This window comes from Rhinichthys klamathensis, unplaced genomic scaffold, assembly GCF_029890125.1.
Source record: "Rhinichthys klamathensis goyatoka isolate OS25496 unplaced genomic scaffold, OSU_Roscu_1.1 h1tg000015l_1, whole genome shotgun sequence".
NCBI classification, from domain to species: domain Eukaryota; kingdom Metazoa; phylum Chordata; class Actinopteri; order Cypriniformes; family Leuciscidae; genus Rhinichthys; species Rhinichthys klamathensis.
The window spans coordinates 784,102-798,910 of record NW_026606567.1 but is presented as its reverse complement, the minus strand read 5'-3'; the positions used below and the strand labels follow the sequence as shown (position 1 = coordinate 798,910).

General features: G+C 37.3%; 2 protein-coding genes across 2 annotated transcripts; both read right to left on the bottom strand.

Moving 5' to 3' along the window:
• Positions 1 to 1,849: 1,849 nt before the first annotated feature.
• On the bottom strand, positions 1,850 to 3,896 carry cbx8a (chromobox homolog 8a (Pc class homolog, Drosophila)). The gene is made up of 5 exons (XM_056272081.1): positions 3,741 to 3,896; positions 3,541 to 3,584; positions 3,073 to 3,138; positions 2,919 to 2,985; positions 1,850 to 2,761 (listed from the first exon to the last, which is right to left on the bottom strand). The coding sequence occupies exons 1-5, from the start codon at positions 3,807 to 3,809 to the stop codon at positions 1,979 to 1,981; spliced, it is 1,029 nt and encodes a 342-aa protein (XP_056128056.1). The 5' UTR covers positions 3,810 to 3,896; the 3' UTR covers positions 1,850 to 1,978.
• Positions 3,897 to 7,251: 3,355 nt separating this feature from the next.
• Positions 7,252 to 12,551, bottom strand: cbx4 (chromobox homolog 4 (Pc class homolog, Drosophila)). The gene is made up of 5 exons (XM_056272080.1): positions 12,354 to 12,551; positions 12,216 to 12,259; positions 11,780 to 11,845; positions 10,249 to 10,315; positions 7,252 to 9,617 (listed from the first exon to the last, which is right to left on the bottom strand). Exons 1-5 carry the CDS (start codon positions 12,420 to 12,422, stop codon positions 8,337 to 8,339), a joined length of 1,527 nt encoding a protein of 508 aa, XP_056128055.1. The 5' UTR covers positions 12,423 to 12,551; the 3' UTR covers positions 7,252 to 8,336.
• Between the last annotated feature and the right edge of the window lie 2,258 nt (positions 12,552 to 14,809).

Here is a 14,809-nt window from a genome sequence, read left to right as displayed (position 1 = left end):
CAACATTTTTTTCTTAAACAAACACAAAACAAGATGGCCTAGCCATACAAATGTTCATTTACTCAAAACATTCGAATTAGGCCTATAGGCTACTTTAACATTTATTCCCGTGTTATATTGAGTGTTGAATCCTCATGCCTCAGAAGCGTTTATTTTTTTTTACATTTGAACCATAAAACACAAAACACTGACAGTCCAAAATTAAACCAATGAAAATACACAGTATAGGCCTACAAACACGGCGACATTTGACACATTTATTGAACATCTGTGACTGTTATATATCAGTGTATTCTTAAACATTTAATTCTGACGCAAAAATCACAATATCGGCGATACACGTGTTATTGAGAGGATTGGAATATCAGCTGTTTCAAGTTCATTCATGGCGACATCTTGTGGCTTTTGGTGGACTGAATTTTCTAAAGCGCTTATTATCGTTTCGATTTAAAATGATCGCGCTAATTAAATCCGTTTTAGCGTTTGTAATTTTTTTGGTGTGACATTATTGGAAATATAGGCCTACTCATAATGTCTGATAATGACATTAAGCACCAATCCATTAGGCTATAGGCCTTTCTTTCTTCAGATCTTTACAAATAAATCCAAAAGTTACAAATTGTGGTTATCGCCTTAAATGTTTTTCTTTTCTTTTGTTAACGCGACACTCGTGTGGCAGTGCGGTGGCATTTTATTCTTAATAATAAAATGCCTCAAATAAAACAGATAAACTAGTATTGTTTATGATAACATCAATTATAATATAATAGAAATAAGGCTGACACGGAGTTTCAGAATAGGTCATGTGAGCTTACGACGAATGAACATGATAAGTTTTGACCAGCCGCCAGTGTGTTTTTTTCACTCCCTAACTTAAACAAACAACGTTTAATGCTTTTGAAAGTTATTAAAAGCGCACGAGGCTCTCGGTAAATATATGATCTAATCATGTCGAAATAGGCTGCTGTTTATGCTATCGTTTTTCAGCTCACTATTTATAAGGTCTTTACAGACACATACTGTAATGAAAACCCCCGTTTTTATAACAATATGCGTTAGTTAATTAAATTAATATAAGGCAAGATAAAAACGGTCTACACGGATTACTGTGCGCGAAAACTGTTTAAAATGTTTAAAATCAATAATGGAAAAGGCTCCTAGACACAACTAAATTACATTTTTATTTTCGATTTTGAGCTCTGATACACGTTGTCCTCTCTGCAAAAAGGCTGAACTAAACCGTTAAACAAGTTTACATCATATAATTGTAATATATATTTATTTTTAATTTCACCACTTAAACCAGGCTGCAAGCTTACTGGAGTACTTCAGCAATTTAGAAATGATTTGTATCAAACTATCTTTCGTTTCTGACGGGGCCTAAAAACAGCATTATAATGAAATATTAAGACACAGAACAGCCACATCAATTATATATTCAACAGAAAAACGAAAAACAACGAAACACGATTCTAAAGTCTGAATTATTGTGCCTTAATTATTTAGGCCTAAAATTGGCTTAATTATATGTATAGCTTATTTCCCTTCTCTCTTTTTAAATGGTGTGCTTTACTTTTTGGACCTTAAAATATATACAAAATCTAACCAGAAAATAATACCAAGTTCATAAAAGAGGGACTAAACCATGTGTCCCTTAAAAAGGTGCCTTAAGTTGAAACGTTAATGTTAAAAGCATCTATGCCTACATTCATAATAAAGCTGAAGGCAACCAAAAAAGAAATCAACTGCGTCCGTTACATCAAATCTAGGAAATAGAAAAATAAGCTTAATTTTCATAGAAAATGTCAATGGAAATGTAGGCTAAAGATAGACTCTCTATATATATATAGTTTTTTTTTTTTGCATTATGTACATGATTTCAAGACTTTACATTAAAGACTACAAATGATATAGAAATGTGGGTCGTTTCTAGGTTGATTACAATATTTCATACATACACACATACACTAAAATCTCATCATCTTTTTTCTTTGAAGAAACCTTTGTCCGTTGAACTCTCTTTTATGGTTACAGTCAAGGAGTTACTTGTTACGTCAGTAACAACAATTTTCTCCATATTCTTCAAACAAGGCAACCAGGACTGGTCTGTTTCATCTACAAAACTCAGAGACAGTTGCTCTCTGGTTTGATCGGTGGATCGAAATACATTGTTTTTGGGAGGATGCGTCATATTGGGTTGTTGGTTTATGGCACCACTTGAGGTTTCCTTCCGTCGATGTCCCAAAACACCAAGCCCAGCTTTTAAGATGGTGCCACCATGTGTAAATTTTACATCACTCGACCTGCTTCCCATCTGCTTCTGAACGAGGCTGGATTCTGCTGGGAACTTCTGGGTTAAACGGATGACATCACAATTAGAGGTCTCTCCTGATCTCTCGGTTTTTGAAGGCCGATAAGATAACGGTTCATCTGCCTTTCTTTTAACGCCTTCATTGGATGAACCTCCAGTTGGACGCAACTTTGGCTTTGGTCCTCGCTTTTTTGGTGAGCTGGCAAAATCCAGCGGGCGGTGAAATGGCGTCCCGTGCGTCAGTGGGTCTCTCTCAGGGTCTGGTGAATGCACACGAACACTTTCGCCTCTGTTGACGGTGCTCGGTGGGAAAATAGTTGGCACAACAGTCCGCAGTCCCTCACGGGCTCTGGGAGTCACAACCGGTTCTGCTACCGGGAAAGACACCTGTATTCCTCGAGACATCTCTCGTCTGAACTCATAGTTTTTTCCTTTTTCTTTAGCTTTTGCCTATAAAAAAATGTCAAATATAATAACAAAATGTATGCACAACATTAAAAAAATTTCAATAACATTAAAAAGATATACACTTCATTCAACAGAAAGCCAAGAAAAAACAAAAAGAAAGTCAAAGAAAATTTAGGGTGATGTAAAAAAAAAAAGTCACCTTCATTAAAAATGTTTCTGGTTTGGGTCCCCTTTTTTTTGGACCATACATCTCCCTTTCACGCTCTCTGAAATAAGAAATGCTATTTTAAAACATCCAAAACATTTAATTTGTCTTGTCTACTGGAAGTACAGAATTAACGAGGGGAAATTACCTTTCTTCAAAAGCAGCGAAAAGACGCTCATCCAAAATATTCTCCTCTGGTTCCCAGGTGCTGTATCTGCACCAATAATTGAATGTTTAATTATTCGCAAATCTTAACGTCCAAAACACAATTCAAAGTGCATTTTTTAAAACATTTATTACTAATCTGCTTTTTTTTATCACTTCAGGAGATTTTTTTTTTACTGTGCATGCATAATATTTCTTGATTCATATATAAACGTATATATATACACACACATATATATGTTATTCGTGATTTCCCCAATATGAACCGTTTTAACCAGCCAATAAAGCTTGAATCGTGACTGTCTCCCATCACTGGCCTTGTCAGCTAACGTTCTCATGAGCCCCGTTACACAGTCCGTGCTGCTGCCGTGCTAACACTCAGCGAGCTCGGGGAGCCTGAAACCGCTCCCCCCGTTACAGCAACTGCCGTTAACGTGTCATTACCACTCACTTTTGAGACCAGCCTTTCCATTTGACCAGATACTCCATCCGGCCCTGCGGGTAAAAGCACAGGGAGATTCCAATTAGCAAGCTAACGCTGCTAAGCTAACCTATCGCGTATAAAATGTCACTTCGGCGGACATAAGCAAATAACCAGGCGCCTCTATAACAGAGCCGAAGCCCCGACGAGCAGGCTGGTATGACACTTACTCTCCTTATGCGCCGTTTAATGATGGATTCGGCGGCGAAGACCCGCTCCCCGACGGCTGAGAGCTCCATGTTTACTTCAACCTTGCAGCTATTTTTCTCGCCTCAGCCTGAATAATCCTCGATAGCCCATAATACTCTATCCGAGGATACGTCATCACGTTCTAAACTGTTACCATGGCACTGCAGGACGGCTCTGCTGTGTGAGTGGAGCTGCCGCTCGGGGAGGAGGAGTCATGTGTTCGTGGAGGACGAGGCGAGCACGGGTAAAATGTCATTTTATGAGTGTTGTTTTGAACGCAAATACGTCGTGTTTATTTCGTATACTAGTCTAGACTAACCGCAGTCAGGGCTTTTTTGATAAGTCCCCCATTGGTCGCATATTTACGCTTATTTATTTAACAGAAAGGGCGTCTTTAGACAACGTTACACGGCAGGTTTCTTGTTTGCGATGTCAAAACAACAGGTGTTGCGAGTCTAAATTGTTGAGTTTTATTTAGGCTATTTTTTATTTATTTAATAGGACTGAAATCTGCACATGCGCAGGCTCATTCTTCATTTTAAATGCACACGGATGAAACTCAAAAAGCCTCATCGAATCTGTGCTCCATATTCCCCGCCATGTCATGCCATCCCCTGTCAAATAACAGTAGGAAAAAAAAACGTTTAAAAACAATTCAAATAACGAAATAAAAAATTTGAATAAAAATCCATGATCATAACCCAAGTAAATGCATAACAGTTGTAGCCTATCCATAGCGTGCTGCGGCGTATCGATATTTTATCCGGGCGCTCCGTATCTGCAGGCAAGAAAATAATAGGCTATAGCCTATCATTTTGTCCAAATATTCGGGTTGCTGGCAGCCTCCAGCAGGTAGCCTAATTTTGCAATATTGTAAAAAAAAAAAAAAACTAAACAATAAACCACAGGGCTCTCGGCCTTATTTAACGATTTTAAGATGTTAAAGATGATTTTAAAAACCATAGGCTATAGCCTAAAGCTTGGCTTCAGTCGAAATTGAAAATTACAAACGTAGCTTTCTTTCTTTCTTTCTTTCTTTCTTTCTTTCTTTCTTTCTTTCTTTCTTTCTTTCTTTCTTTCTTTCTTTCTTTCTCTCTAATAAAACAATTATTACCTATAAATAATTATAATTATTTTAAAACAATAAACTTGACTGTTTCGGACAAACAATAGGCCTAGTGGTTTTATTTTAAGCCATTCGTTTGACTATCAAGCCATTAAAAAAAATCTTTCAATATGTTTCTCTTTAGGCTATAAAAATATGAAATTATATTTTACACACGTGACATTTTACGCCTAATTCTTCAGTGTTAAAGTGGAAATGATCTGCGATCGGATAAACGGCAACTAATATTTTATTGATTTTAAAGATTCATTCGATTTTTATCCGATTCTTTCGATGCAACGGATAATAAACTTTTATTGTTTATCCGTTTTCTTCATGTTTTTGTTTTATTTTTTTTCGAATCGATGAATTCAAATTAAATTCATCCTCACATATTATTATTATTATTATTTAGCTATTAGGCTACGCAAATAAATAGGCCTAAAATCACACCATCAATTAGATTTTTTAATACGACTTTTTAAAAACTTTTTATCGAAAAAACAAAAATATTCTATTATTCGTTATAATGACAATAATGACTAGAATTGTTCTAAATTCAGGCTAAAAGAGATACAATGTGTCAAATGAAATTTAATGGTAAATTAGCTTATTTTTACCGTCTTTAAACAGTGATAGGCTACAAACATTCAGATTAATCAATAAACGGCAAATAACTGGATTTCATCTAATAGGCCTATAACACAACTAAAAAATAAACAACGAAACTGAATAGCTAAATTAAAGCGTTATTGCTTGCGTTGTGGTTAATTCCACAGATCTTAAACAGTTCTTATTAGCCCCGAATTTTTTTTTTTTATCTAATTATACATTTTATAATACAAATTTTATTTTATAGCCTAATAAATTAAATCGTAAACAAAGAGGAAAATTATTTTAATTCGTCATTTAATTTGTATATTTTGTTGCTTTTAACATAGATTTTATTTTGCCACACATTCGATGTTTGTCGGAAACATTTGACAAGGTCTAGTAATAGAATAGAATAGAATAGAATAGAATAGAATACGTCATGTCAAGTAAAGCAGAATTCTCTCAATGCATTATTACTACTGGAACAGAATTTTGGGGCAGAATTATGATCCCAACATCTAGCTTATACAACTCAAAAGAGGACATTACCGTAGCCATCACTGTGGGCCCCATGGTTCCACTTTTCCTGTTAATATCACATTTAAAGATTATCTATTCTTGATTTTTTTTTAATGCTGTAGGATTTATTTTAGTATGGCATGCATGTATTTTAGATCGCTCAATTTCTAGTAATCAATTAACTTTCCATTAATTATTTAGGCCTAAACGGTGAGTGATATGCGGTGGTTTTCTGGTCTATAGACATTATTCATTGCAGCGCCATGGCAGATATGAAAGCGAGCCTGTGAGGGATAAACTTACAGTGTTTTCAATGGTAGGCTACCCACTTATAATTTTCCACAGCTTGTGTTGGCTGGAGTTTTTTGTCTACTGAATTTTCTTGGAGCCTATTTTTGCAGTGTTTCGTCAGCAGAACAATCCACATTAAATATCAGTACAACCCACTGAAGAGATGTAGCCTATGCATATCACTCACAGCCTCGCTTGATTCATTCCCGTTAAAAAATCAAAGCTGGCGCTGCTGTGAATGATTGTGAATAAGGTCATACCACCAGGTCAGGTCATATAGACATGGAAGTGCTATATGAGCATGGCACTGCACCTAGGAGGCAGCATTGCAAAATTTCATTAATTTTTCACAGCTCTGGAAATCTTATTAAACCCTGTAATATTCAACCAAACAGTGTGAACATAAAAGCATTGTGGTCAAGGTTGGGGCAAAGGAAGAAAAATGCTAATTTATTAGAGCCTCTTTCTGCGCCCGAAATCGCACACTGAGGAAGCCATATACATTTGAATTTGAGCTTACTTCGCTACCATTAAAACGGTACGTTACAACGCGTCCCTTTTGGTACGTTCTATATAGTATGAATATGGTATGGGGGTAGTATGAATGTAATCTGGACGTACTACATCCCACGTTGTTACTGTCACGTGACCTACCTGCGTCAGTTGCGTCACTTCACTGTCATTCATAAATCCTCTCCCGTGGCCTCATGAGATAATAAAGTGTCCATCGAACGCCCACTCCAAACTCTCTTTTGCCTACTGTTTTCCTAATATGTATTCGGACATACTACTCTGTTGGTGTAGTTTAGCCCATACTATTGTAGGGATAGGGAAGTATTCGATTTCGGACGCAGTGCATAACATATTAGCAAAAATGTAAATTTGCCGATTATTTTTTCTTGAAGTCTGTGTATGCAGTCAATCAGACAATATGACCTAATACAAATCATTATAAAAAAAATAATTGAACACAGAATGACACATTGTAAAACAAATCATTCGTTTTTATTATTTAACAGAGTTAATATTGATTTGAGAAGCATTTTCAAACTGACTCTTCAATGTGTGCATAAAACATGCCTTTATGCATATAAATGGCCTGAACCTTGATGGCATTATTGTGTGATTTGTACATTACATACTGTACGTCTCATTGCGTACATTGCATTGACTGTAAATTGATTCCAATACATACAAAATCTATAGCACTACACTGTCCAATGTAAGCATAAATCTTACATTTACTTTCTGGTCATATGTAACAGTTTGCATGTTCTGATGATCTCTGGCCATAGTTATACTGCTGTTACAGAATTGATCTGCATTAAGGATTTATTATTATTATTGAATTAATTACCAAAAGAGATCCAGGAGATGATAAAGTGCAGCTTAAACGTCTTACGGATAGGAAACAACAAACAATCCAGTTGTTTTTTATAGCATTGCACCTCACAGGTCAACAGCATCTGGAAATCCAGTCAAGTAAAATGTTTGAGCGAAACAAAATCAGTTACGCTAATGTCCAAAAATACTTTTTTTAAGGTACATTCATGTACATTATGATGACACCTTTCCAAGCAACTCAAAATGTATAGATCTCAATTATCTGGAAAAAAATTCTTAAATCCCCAACATTGGAAGGAAGAAAAAAAAAAAAACATGGTCCACGATGGACATGAACATTGAAAGGTGTAAGTAAGTGCATTTAAACATCAATCTTCAATGAATTCTTCCAAATCCACCAGTGTGCTTACTCCAATTGGCAGATATTTTTCTCAGGTAGCAAAATCCATTATCCAAAGCTTTATAAACAATTGTACACACTATACAGGTATGGGATTTTAAATTCTATTTCAACAGCTGGGAAATGCCAACCATCTCAATTTAATGTGTTAAAAAACATACAACCGGTATCTAAACAAACAAACCCTATGGTGTTTCTATATATGGATTATGTGTTTAAATAAATGTGTAAATAGATCTTCAGGAATGGCTATGATCAGTGCATCTGAAACGAATCATCTTTGAGCTGGTTCAAATGAACAAATGACAGTCCAACGCACTGTCGTCATTCTCCTTGCACGTACTCCTTAAAGGTCACAGTTACGCAGTTCGTAGTGATGTCTGTGATTATAACGTTACCCACAAACGGTTTCAAATGGCTATCTGTTTTCTCCACTTGCACTGAGCTTTCTGAAACCTTCTCCCCGGTAGGAAACTGTTTTAGCGTTTTGGTTGGACCACAGCTTAAATCAATAGGCTCTTCAGGAACGGTGTCGCTGAAGTCATAACTATACGTTCTGGCGACGTGGCTGCCTCTGCAATGCAGGTTTATGGGTTCTCTCTGAGGGGAAGAAAGCATGGTGTTTGGTGCACTGATGCTCCTGTAGCAGAAGAACTGCTTACGGTTTCTCACGTCCTCACTGGGTTCGGACAGGTTCCTCTTAAGGGGATTCGTTCTGGTGTCAGTGTTCGACGGGGCAGCTTTCTCTGCTGCCATGGGTGAGGAGTTTGGCTGGTCGCATATATCCATCACTTTTGGTTCAGTCTCTGTAGGCGTGTCTTTTGGAAGTTCAATGTTTTCGAGGGACTTTTCGGGAATACATTCACTAGCTGAAGAAAGATTCCTATTTTTCTCTATAGAACCATTCTCATTGCCTCCTCCTTGATCTGCCGTTTCCCCATCAGACAGATGGTCCGTATTAATCAGTGTAGATTCCTCATTATGTGGCGCTTCCACGTCAGAAACATCCCTGTTTTTTACTTTGGAGGAATGCACACCTTTGTCCATGTATTTGCTCATTACAATGACGATTCGGCCGTTTTTGTTTTTGTTCTTGATTATTTTCATCTTGCTGCTGATGCCATTAGGAAGTGCAAACTCTTTGGGACTGGTTTTGAGTGCCCGCTCCGCTCTGCTAGCATCATCCGGCAGACCCTTGAGCTCGATAGACAGATCTTTCACTTTACTCAGGCAGCCAGTGTCTTTGTTCCGAATCCACTTCTGTTGCAAGGCTGGAGGGAGGTTCCAGCCTTTGTTGGAAGGGTCTTGACCCTTGACCTCTTTGGGTCCCGTGAGTGGCGTGTCATACATCTTGGGGTCCGGCTGGTAGTGATGATGTTTCTTGCTGTTTAGCTGGTAGAAGTGTTTCTTTTTCCCACTCAAATGCTGTTCTAAGGATATCTCCTTGCAGCTGGGCTGGTACTGATGGTGTTTTTTACTGTTCAGCTGGTAGTGCTGCGGCCGTGAGCGGATCTGGAGGGAATCCACTTTGGGCTGGTTCTCCTCATCCAGTGATGTGTCCTGCAGACCACCCAGGATGCTTGATCTACGAGCAAACGCAGGAAGCTGGGGACAAAGAGAGAATATTTATTGACACAATAAATGGAAATTAACTGGAAGTTCATCGTTTGTTATTTATATTACAACACATTTAGCTTTACTCTAGGGGATTTCATAAAGGTTCTTGATTGGCATTGATGGTTCCATGAACCACCTTTGGAACCATATCATCTTTCCATTCCACAAAAGGTTCTTAATAGTGGGAAAAAAGTTTTAAAATGTTCTATAAAAGCTAAGAAAAAAAGGTTATTTTAAGAACTGTTCACCGGAAGGTCCTTCTTTTCGAGAACCAAAAACGGTTCCTCTATGGCATTGCAACGAAAAATTCCCTTTTGGAACCTTTATTTTAATAGTGTAGGCAGTCTTATAATGTGAATTTATGTTTTGAGCTTACAAACGCCATTTTCATGAATATTTTATAGGTAAAATCTACTACTGAAGCTAATTGAAGTCATTTAGGACCTCAGTACATTAAGATACATGCAGACAGAAAGGAGCCTTTTATTGATTCATAATGAAAAGGAATTTTTATTCAGACTGTGCGCAGGAATAACCTTTTGCAAAAATACCGCTGGAAGATAGAAACTGCATTTGGAATAACACATGCTGTCCAGTGACCATGTAAAAGCTGATGTACCTGGACCAGGGGGTGTTTGGGTTTAGGCCCTCTTTTTCGATATCCCACCATTTGCTCCTGCCTTTCTCTGAAAACAGCACATAAAATATAAATAAATCCATGATGTGTAAATTGACATTCTCAAAACTGTTGGTTTATAAGAACAACTACTACAATGTTGAAATGCTTAAAGGAACATTCATTAATCCATTCATGTGTAACAGAACAATTATTTTTGTTCACTCTTAAAAATAAAGGTTCTTTATTGGCATTGATGTTTCCTTTAACATCAATAGAAGCTTCCCATTGCACAAAAGGTTCTTTATAGTGGTAAAGGTTCTTGAGATTATTAATATGTTCATCACACTAAGAAAAAAGGAGTGCTTTTAAGAAGTGTTCAATGAAAGGTTCTTTGGGGAACCAAAAATGATTCTTCTGTTGTTAAAACCCACTTTTGGAACCTTTATTTTTAAGAGTGTTCTTCTCAACAGTAGCGCAAGATTGAGATCTTAAGCCACAGACAATCTCTTTGACCACCAGGTTACAACACAAAACAAACGCACAACGGGTAACACGACACTCTCACACTTCTAGCGCAGCTAAACCAGAGTGAAATTTATCAAATATCTTGCGAAAACTGCTATCTAAACCTAACAATTCTTTTCCTTTAGTGTCTGGAATGCTTTGATACTCATTCTACTTTTATCTTAAGAACAGAAGAGTGGGCTCAGAAGGGTGTGTGAACATCACAAGACCTTTGACACAGCAGATTAGATCATAGACATGAGTGTCCACTTGTGAGAACACAGCTACTGATGTATTTTTCATATATGCATGCATGTATGAAATAATTTGATATAAGCTTTTCCAAAGCAAAAGTGCGCTGTTCCAAAGAACAGTGTTTCTCAAACTTGTTCCAAAGAACAGTGCTTTTCAAACTTGTTCCAAAGAACAGTGCTTTTCAAACTTGTTCCAAAGAACAGTGCTTTTCAAACTTGTTCCAAAGAACAGTGCTTTTCAAACTTTTTGACTTAAGACAATATAAAAAGTCCTCTGTTCTCATAAATTAGGAATGTCTAATTATTAAAATTAATATTTGCAATTAATTTAGTGATCACAAAAGTTACAATAACTGTATGTTCTTGAATAAAAAACAACAGTTTTTTATTTGCATTCATATTTATACAGTTATTTAAATTAATAATACAAAATAAATATAAGTCATCGTCCAGTGACAAGTTTAATAAGGCTCCCACAGGGTTATGGCCCCCTGGTTGAGAACCACTGCCCTGGAACTGACAGGAAGAAAATTAAATCTTGACTGGTCAATATACAATGGCACGTTCATTTTGTACGACTTGCACTGGTAATAACAATGGAGTGTTTCCAAAACTGGATAAAAGGCAAGCATCAAGAGAGCCTTTGTAGCAGGGCAGACCTGACCCATGGGGCTACCATTAATCTTCAGCTACACAGTGCAGGGAGTTGGCCCCGCCTCCCGTGACCATATATGGGCATCACTACAAGTTCAGTTATTCGTCCTCCATCTCACCTGTTTTGGAAAGCGACAAGAAGGCGCGGATCCAGAATGTTTTCTTCGGGTTCCCATGTGTTATATCTGCAACATTGACGGGAAAATATGATATTGTAATAAATCACATGTTAAATTCAACGCATGTTGCAATGAAATGTAGCTATCGTAAACATGTTAAGCAGATCACTGCGCGAAAAAAATACTTGTGTAGCAGCCTACTGAAAATGTAAACATACGAGCAATAAATTTACGATTTTATGACATAAACAAAGTAAAATGTCAGTAGCTACGATGGCAGAACGATATTCGCTCGCGTAAATTTTGTGATGGAATCCATACTAAACAGCCCAGCGCGCGACCAATGTGGGGTACCGGACCAACAAGACCAACATCGCGCGGCATTTACTGTTAATGTGTCTAAAAAATAACGCCTGTAAACCAATTAAACACTTACTTGGCTGACCATCCTCGCCACTTCACCAGATACTCGATTCTGCCCTGAAAAACGATGAAAATGTGTTGGGTACTGTACAGGAACAACAAATATATCCTCTGCACCATTTACGGTAGTTCCAGTTCGCGGCAGTTTTACCTTCCGTAGGCGCTTCTTTTCGATGCCCTCCACCGCGAAGACATGCTCCCCGACGGCAGGTAGATCCATTCCGTCTCTCTGCCGCCCGTTTGAGGCGAACGAGCAAAATAAAATCTTCACTGCAACGCTTTACTGTCTCGCGTTCTGCCACCGCTGTGGCCCAAGATTAATTTGTCTCTCACCCCTCCTCGTTCCCTCTCTCTCTCTCTCTCTCTCTCTCTCTCTCTCTCGTTCGTATTTGTCTCCACGTTAAGCGGCGGGCACTGGAAAAGCTCAGTACTGCTGCTGCTACTACAGAAAATAGTTCATGCAATAATAAGCCAAGGCAAGCACGTGACGTCACGCGAGGAGGGGGTTGACAAGAACTGTGCCGAATATAAAGCTGTAGTGTTTAAACGTTGTATGCTTGCTGTAATTAAGAACTTGTAATACAGACAAGCTTGCATGGTTTAAATATCTCACTAGCAACTTTTCAATCAATCAATCTATCTATCTATCTATCTATCTATCTATCTATCTATCTATCTATCTATCTATCTATCTATCTATCTATCTATCTATCTATCTATCTATCTATCTATCTATCTATCTATCTATCTATCTATCTATCTATCAACGCTAAAGTCCCACAATCACATTTAGTTGTCATGCATTTCATAACCAAAAAGTTGTGTAGGCTATTTTCGATCTTTAAAAGCCTATTTTAGAAACATATTGTAGCCTAGGCTACTGATCATCTGCAATGCACTTGAAGCAATAAGGGTTTTACATTCATTTTTAGACGGGGTGCACCCCCCTCAAGCGATGCCAAGCCACGCCAAAATACACTTTACTTTTGCTTCTTTATTTACCATGCAAAACGCACACAAGAGCCAAATATAGGCCTAGCGACAAAACACAAATATACACCTCTAAATCAGTCCTGTAAACGAGCTATATTCTATTAAAGGCACCTCAGTTTAACACCAGTAGGTAAATTAACCACTCGTTCAAGACCAGCACTATAGCTGAACGCATTAACACCTAATGTTTTTTAGCCTAAAACTGTATATAAAGCGGAAATATGAGGCAACAGTTAGCAGCTGTGGTTCTTAAATTACATTCCTTGAAACGTCATATGTAAAGAACATCAATTAACACATCTTTATCTGTATTATTATTCTTTTTTTTACCAGCGAATAAAATTCAGCAACTAAAGGGTTAAAATGAGGTTGAAGCGTCAACAGCCAATCTAAGCTCCATATATGGCCATGAAAAAGAAAGGGCAAATATATCGTGTTCTTGCGGGTTTATTACATTTTTTACACACAAATTGAAATAATAACACAAAAACACACCATGTTGCACAATATTTAAGCAAAAAAAAGTGTGTTTTGACGAAGAGAAATTGATCGTCGCGCTGCATTTCTCTTCAGAGAAACACACCCTGCTGCCGTAGAAACAGAGAGTGGAAAATTATTGAATATATTACTGACAGAGACTGGTTGCTCTACACCTGCTGTAATGTGAATGTTGACGACGGGTAAATTAAGTATAATTTCTAATAACTTGAGGTCATAACTGAACCCTATAAAATCACAGCAAGCCTGCAATCTTAGCAGCATGCACAGCATTAGAAAATAAATCAGTAGCCACAACTTCCTCGTCACTTTCAATTTAATCAACAGCATGCCATAATAATCTTCCATTTACAGTACTACTGCAGAAGAATCTAAAACACATATTCGTAGCTGCACACTTTTACCCAACAAATTCAGTGTTGTTAAACACTATTTGTTAATTTTTTTGGTCAGACTCAATTCTCATTCTCTCAGATACATCTGTTCAAATTCATGTAAGTTGGACCAGAATTCTTTGTGTTATCAATTAAAGTTATAATGCGTGCCTATATCTGACTTACCTAGGTATTATTCAAGAGCAGTAAATACCTTATTCAAAAAGCAGTATGTCAAATTATCTGGATTTGTATGAAACAGTAACAATATCGAGACGATGTACTGAGATTATATTAACTTGTATTTTCAACTCAAATGGACACTTTTGTTCTCTTGTTTAACAAAGCCTGAGTAAATTATTTTAATTCGTCACAGGTCAAAGCACCATAAGGCTGAAGAACAATATAACATGGCGGATGCAGTATTTCCAGGAATATATTTACACACCTGCATATACATTAGTCGAGAAGTCAGTTTATCAAATTCAGTACATGCACAGGAATTCATACACAGCTCATGATAATGACAATGACCTTAACCATTTCAAGAGCTCTCTGGTTGGCAGCAAAAGACAGTTGACTGGATGGAAACCTCTCAAAGAGATCTTAAACTGTGATTGTTGCAGAGCTTTTCCATGTATGGAAACTCATTCACAGAACACCAAAATAGGGGTTCCACTCATCGAGTGCCAGGCACCAAAGCACTACAGAAAGAAAGGGATTGAAAGAGAGAGAGAGAGCA

Excerpts from the sequence above, each read along its gene's own strand:
- cbx8a (XM_056272081.1), bottom strand. The coding sequence starts at position 3,809 with ATGGAGCTCTCAGCCGTCGGGGAGCGGGTCTTCGCCGCCGAATCCATC. Across the intron at positions 3,139-3,540 it reads TGGAAAGGCTGGTCTCAAAA|ATACAGCACCTGGGAACCAG; the intron begins GTGAGTGGTAAT and ends TTATTGGTGCAG. Across the intron at positions 2,762-2,918 it reads CAGAAACATTTTTAATGAAG|GCAAAAGCTAAAGAAAAAGG; the intron begins GTGACTTTTTTT and ends ATTTTTTTATAG.
- cbx4 (XM_056272080.1), bottom strand. The coding sequence starts at position 12,422 with ATGGATCTACCTGCCGTCGGGGAGCATGTCTTCGCGGTGGAGGGCATC. Across the intron at positions 12,260-12,353 it reads AAAAGAAGCGCCTACGGAAG|GGCAGAATCGAGTATCTGGT; the intron begins GTAAAACTGCCG and ends ATCGTTTTTCAG. Across the intron at positions 11,846-12,215 it reads TGGCGAGGATGGTCAGCCAA|ATATAACACATGGGAACCCG; the intron begins GTAAGTGTTTAA and ends TCAATGTTGCAG.